Raw genomic sequence first — 6,617 nt, forward strand, 5'->3', positions numbered from 1 at the left:
CCCTTATGCAGACTGGACCTGATGATGACTTGACAATAGGTGATCTAAACGAAGCAATAGCTAAATGCAAGAAAGAATCAGCTCCTGGCCCAGACAAAGTTCGCTACTCGGACATGAAGGAATTATCGGAAGAAGACAGAAGCAAACTTTTCAATCTATATCAAAACAGTTTCCACAATGGACATGTGCCGGAGGACTGGACACACAGCGTCTTAAAACCCATACCAAAACCAGGAAAGGACCATCATCAGGTAAGCGGATACCGGATCCTAACCATGCAAAACATTGCTGGAAAGCTCATGGAACACATGATAGCCAGGAAACTTGCAAGGGATCTTGAACACAGGCACATTCTCCCTTCAAATCAAGGTGGGTACAGAACAGGCAAGTCCACATGGGAAAATGCAGCTGCTTTTGCATATGGGGTGTATGAAGGATTTCAAAGAAAAGAAGAAACACTAGCAGTAGCAATCGACCTTGAAGATGCCTACAATAAAGTCCAGTTTGCGCACCTCATGGAGCTGCTACTAAGGTATGGAGTAAGTTTGACACTGACAAGATGGATAGCAGCAGCGCTTCAGGAAAGAACCGTCGTCCTACGCCTCGGAGATTGGATGTCTGCACCTTCTAAACTATCCATGGGACTGCCACAAGGGTCTCCGCTCTCTCCTGTCCTCTACAATGTCTACACGAAGGGCCTTGCAGACTTAAACAACAATGGAATTGCTCGGGTGCTTAACCTTGCGGATGATGGCCTGGTCTTCAAAACTTCGAAAAATGCTCAGGAAAGAACTAAAGCCGTCCAGAAACAACTAAACAATATTGCTCAATGGTGCAAAGACACAGGATCTTCCATCAATCCAGCGAAAGCCCAAACGTTGCTGTGCACCCTCAACAACAAAACCGCGAGCAAATCACCACCTTCTGTGTCATTCGATGGGATTCAAATTGAGAAAACTGAATGCCTACGCTACCTAGGAATACACTTCGACAGGATGCTGACCTTCAGAAAACATACGGAAAATACTGTTCTCAAATGCAAAAAGGGCCTTTCAGTCTTAAAAGCAATGGCAACCAAAGGAAAAGAACAACGCCACCTCTTCCTGCTATACCAATCAATCGTCCTCAGTGTGATCGACTACGGACTTGGGCTAACAACACCGTCTCAAAGCAACCTCCTAAAATTAGAAAGAGTACAAAATGAAGCTATGAGGCTGATCCTTGGAACAACAAAAGACACGCCCACAGAAACCATGCGATACCTGCTTGACCTTCCTTCAGTGCAGGCCAGAAACAAGTTAGAACAGGTCAAGACCTACTTCAAAGCATTAGAAAACCCTCAAAACCCACTGCATGACGCAGTCAAAGAACCAAAAGGCAGCCGTCTAGGACGAGGAAGATCATGGATGGGGCAAGCAGAAGACACAATCCAGCTAGTATGCCGACTACAAGACCTGAAAGAAACAAAAGAATGGGAGAAAACCCCCGAAAACCTCAACCATCTATTCAACACAGTCATTTCACCCACTCTAGGAAGACATTGTCGGGAATGGCCAGAGGGCAAAACTGATGCGGAAGTGAAGCTACTTATAGAAGAAAACAGTAAAGAAGAGGACATCATCATATACACAGATGGCTCAGTCACCAAAGACCAGTCTGGTTGGGGATTCACTGCGAAACAAAATGGAAAAACAATTTGGGAAGAGAATGCTGCCTACAAAGTCACAACCTCCAGCCTAACGATGGAAGTTGAAGCTGTGACACATGCCCTCCAGTGGCTATCGTCCATCCATACGCCCGGAAACCAACATGCCATGATTCTAACCGACTCAATGAACCTCATACAGAAAATTGAAAACGGAATGGGAAGCCCAGAGTGGCATAACGCAATGCGCAACTTTCAGATTAAAAAACTCACATGGTCATACTGCCCGGGACATGCAGGTGTTAAGGGAAATGAGCGAGCTGACAGACTTGCTGGTAACGCAACACCAACGAGCGGCCTACATCTAGGAAAATCGGAAATCCTCAGAAAAGTCAAAGAATACCAAAAAGAACAGGTACAAGGCCATCACACCATCGATCGCCTCAAAGAAATAGAAGCAGAGAGAGGGAGCGGCCGCAAGTCTAACATGAAAGGTAGAGCACGATGCTTTGCAAATCAAACAAATATCGGCATCATTTCCAAACCAACATTGCGCAAATTTCTTCAAAACGGAACAGAGTCTCTGTGGGCCTTTCCAAATACAATAAACTGAGCAACACACCAGACGCCACGTTCTTGGCATCAGAGATCTTTTCCCATCCCTCTTGCGGCCAGTCAGTGGCAGCCTCTGTGCGTGTGTGTATGTGTGTGTTTGTGTGTATGTGTGGGTCTGTGCTTTTGAGTGCGTTTGTGAATGCGCGAGAGTGAAAGTGTACACAAGTGTCAGGAGAGATATGTGTACGTGTGTGTGTGTGTGTGTGTGTGTGTGTGTGTGTGTGTGTGTGTGTGTGTGTGTGTGTGTGTGTGAGGGGAGGTGGGAGTGCGGGGGGAGGTGGGATAGAGGATGAGGTATGTGAGTGTATGCATGCCTACACTGTGGGAGCAACAGGATATTGGAACGTATATATATATATATATATATATCTTTGTATGTACGTGTGTGGGGTTGGGGGTGGGAGATATGGGCGTATGTGTGTGTGCTTGTACAAGTAAGTGTTCATCTCTGTGAGTATGTGTTTGTGTGTGTGTGTGTGTGTGCCGTGGAAGCTACGATACGTAGACTAGAAATGGGTGTGTGGAGGAGGGGGTAGAGGAGGTGCAAGGTAATGTGTGTGTGTGTGTGTGTGTGTGTGTGTGTGTGTGTGTGTTGGAGCTCATGTACGTTTATATGTATTTGACTATGCTTTCATATGTGCTTGTACAAGTAAGTGTTCATCTCTGTGAGTGTGTGTTTGTGTGTGTGTGTGTGTGTGTGTGTGTGTGTGTGTGTGTGTGTGTGTGTGTGTGTCGTGGAAGCTGCGATACTCAGACTAGAAATGAGTGTGTGGAGGAGGGGGGTAGAGGAGGTGCAAGGTATTGTGTGTGTGTGTGTGTGTGTGTGTGTGTTGGAGCTCATGTACGTTTATATGTATTTGACTGTGCTTTCATATCTGTGAAACTGCATGTTTGGTGCATTTCTGTTATGCATGTGTGGGTGTATGTGTGAATGTGTGTCTTCATGTTTTACATTTATTCGCTTATTTATCACCATTGTTGTCTTATTTATTTATTTATTTATTTATTTATGTTTTATTATTATCGTTTTATTAGTATTACTAATATTATTACTACTACCTTTTTCTATATTATAATTATTATCTATTTATTTATTTATGCAAGCTTATCTCTTTTTTTTCTTCTTTTTTTTCTTTTTTTTTTTCTTTTTTTTCTCAAGGCCTGACTAAGCGCGTTGGGTTACGCTGCTGGTCAGGCATCTGCTTGGCTTGGCAGATGTGGTGTAGCGTATATGGTTTTGTCCGAACGCAGTGACGCCTCCTTGAGCTACTGAAACTGAAACTGAAACAAGGGAATCCCTACTGATCCACTGCACTTCAGATCGCTGTCGAAATCCATGACAGCATACGTTTGAAGACGTTGTGAATCCGCCGAACAACGTTTTGTTGCATCCGAAGCAAATGGAATGGTTTGGCACGAGATCGAGGAAACTGTAGCGTGATTCAAAACAAAACGAAACAAATCACATCAAACTGGAATGTACGGAAGTGAAACGCGGACGGAGGTAAACACAGAGCTCACCTGTGACCCGGAAGCAGTAAGCAAAGTAGATAATCCAGCCAATTACGTGCGAGTTCGCGAGAATTGATTGAGTTTCTGTTCGACGGACGACGAAAGAGTTGTGAAAGTCGTCACAGGGCTGAGTCACCCTCTCCAACAACGCAGCCCTCTCCGAAATGAGACATTAGTGTCAGGAGAGATATGTGTACGTGTGTGTGTGTGTGTGTGTGACCCCGGCCGACAAGCCATCAACAATGCCTGCCAATAGCGCGCCGCTGACACGGCTCAACGCTTTGACTGTGCCTCGGAAACTGATTGTGCAGGCCAATTTGACTGGCTCTCTTTTCCTTATCCCTTCTGCGAGGTTATGTGAATTATATAATTGTGCATTGATTTTAGGTACTGTTGAATAACAGCTGGTTTTAACCATGTACATCGTTGTTTTAATTATAGTATGGTACTAGTTTTCATCTGTTCTCTTACTATGCTTATCGCTTTGTTGCTTTGTGATTACTATGTATGAGATTAATTAGCATTAACTTTGTATTTACTGACCCGTTCCAGACGGTCGTAAAAAGCCCAAACTGAAACAGGAAAAGAACTCGGCGAGAGAAAAACAAGGGAAACAAAAGGGAGGTGATTACGTACCCTACTTCTCTGGAAAGAAAATCAACCAGCAGTGCATTTGTGGAGAAACGTGACCAACAACTGTCACACGATGCACTGAACGGAATGCAGTGACAGTATTGGGTGTATACTGACTTACCTGTGTTAGGCCAACGCTCAGCTTATATCACAGATTGATATAAGTTTACAGTTGGGCCAACAACAAAATGAGACTGAGCTGTCGTATTATCAATGGTTTCCCCATAGCGATGGGAAATCATTTACAGCTTATAGTCTGTTGTGAAGGACTAAGACTCTCAAAGTAGGAGGCAAAATTGCACTGACGCTTAGTGCTGCAGCACTGGGGGCTAGCTGGCCTTTGGGAACCATCCCAACGCCAACCGTCCTAAAAACCGAGAGAGTGGGGATGTAACTTGGGCACGGGACACTGGCTCTCCACTACAATCAAATTCTAGCCCAGATAGTCTGGAAAGCAGTTACCTCTGCTGTTCTGATGGTCATACATACCTGTGTATCCATTTTATTATATATATATATTAAGAAAGAAAGAAAACTTTCGAGAATGTGCCGAACTACATATTGATGATTCTGGTTTGTTGCTGGACATTGACGCAACAATCTCCAACAAAATTGAACAGTAACCCGCAGATCGGAACGCCTTTTATCCAGCAAGCAAGGCAAGTGTAACGCACTGAAAATCTACCAGCGGATTTATTCTCTTTCAGGGCTGCTAATAAATCACATATGTGACACAGAAACATCTACAAAATCACACCAAAACAAGAGAGGCAAGGCCTTCAAGACTCACATGTGATATGCACTTAAAAAAGATAAATAAAAATATAAATGATTGTTGTTGGGGTTTTTTTAAGTTCGTTAAAATGTGTAGTGTATTTTATCGGCGAAATAGTCTGCTGCTTTTGCGTTGAATAATCTAATTAGATAAGTCAGCATTTATGTACATGTGCCATTAAAAAAAGAAGAGAAATCACCAGCCCCGTCTTTTCTCTGTACAGAAACGAAACACCGCAGTGTGTTCTCCGGCAACAAAGTGTGACTGTGAAAGTATTAACTCGTGCCAGTGAGGCCCATCGAGCTCAGTAATTTATAAGCTCAGTGGTGACGCACACAGAAATGAAGGAGATAAAAAAAAATCAAAAAAAAATCAACCGATTGTTGACGCAGGCCAAATCACAGTAGGTATACTGGTCAGATTTTATGTAACAAAGATGTTTCGGAGAAAAAAAAAATATCCTCAAAGTCTGGAGAAAACTTAAAGTAATGAAAAAAGTGTAAATCCTTCTGTTTACAACATATAATTTGAAAATAAAGATTTCTCAACAGTTTTTGAAAAAGCTGAAGCATTTGCAGATGTTTGCAAAATTCAGTTGTATATAGGGTTTGCCAGACAAAGAAAGACTTGTCTCTCTTTGTGTGTGTGTGTGTTACTCTCTTTGTCTCTCTCTCTCTCTTTGTGTGTGTGTGTGCAACCAAAGACAGGGTAATGTATTTGTTGTACACAGACAGAATCTAAGATGGGTTGGAAACTTGGAGAAAGACAACTGAAGCATGAAGATCACTTCTTTTTTCTTCTTGGTCACAGAGTAAAGTTCTGCGAGTGCTGCAACTGAAATAATTTGATTTTTTTTTCAGAGCACGGCCAGTTTGTGGATGCTGAAAGAAAAATTACTGCCTATATCAGTCTGTAATAATGTCATGTCAAATAACGGCTCACACACGCACACACATTTTTTTTCAGGATGAACTGTGACAGGGGAGATGATAATTGGTTTTGAACATTTTTTATACACAATTACATTTTTTTTTTCCAGCGGCTGGCTGTGCATGAAGGAGGGAAGGATTTCCGCAAGGGGTCTGCCTGTCTCCTGGAACTTCGCTGCACTGACTGTGGGAAGCTAGCAGCTGACTACACATCAAAGAAAACTGGCACTGTCCACACAGGCTACGACATAAACAGACGTTTCGTCACAGCTGCTACCACCAGTGGCTGCTCATTCTCCCAGACCAAGAGGCTGTGTGCATGATGGGCATGCCTACACCGATGAGTGAGCCGATGTGGTATTTCTACAAACAGAAGTTGCATTTGGGAGCAAAACGCGCAGCTGATAAACATCTTCAGGATGCGGCTAACCAGGTGCGACGGACCTATGCGGACATGAACACTGGGCTTCCTGACAGTCAAGGCATCCTCAGTGTGTCGGTGTCAATT

General features: G+C 43.4%; 1 protein-coding gene across 1 annotated transcript in view; it reads left to right on the top strand.

Moving 5' to 3' along the window:
* The first annotated feature begins 3,987 nt into the window (after nucleotides 1-3,987).
* LOC143291430 (uncharacterized) overlaps nucleotides 3,988-6,617 on the top strand; it is a 4,245-nt gene continuing 1,615 nt past the window's right edge. Inside the window, exons 1-2 of the mRNA XM_076601278.1 lie at nucleotides 3,988-4,124; nucleotides 6,220-6,617. The exon at nucleotides 6,220-6,617 is cut by the window's right edge and continues 1,615 nt beyond it. Of these exons, the coding sequence (XP_076457393.1) occupies nucleotides 6,429-6,617 (189 nt within the window). The 5' untranslated portion in view covers nucleotides 3,988-4,124; nucleotides 6,220-6,428. The remainder of the gene's footprint in view (nucleotides 4,125-6,219) is intronic.

Source organism: Babylonia areolata, chromosome 17, assembly GCF_041734735.1.
Source record: "Babylonia areolata isolate BAREFJ2019XMU chromosome 17, ASM4173473v1, whole genome shotgun sequence".
Lineage (NCBI taxonomy): Eukaryota > Metazoa > Mollusca > Gastropoda > Neogastropoda > Buccinidae > Babylonia > Babylonia areolata.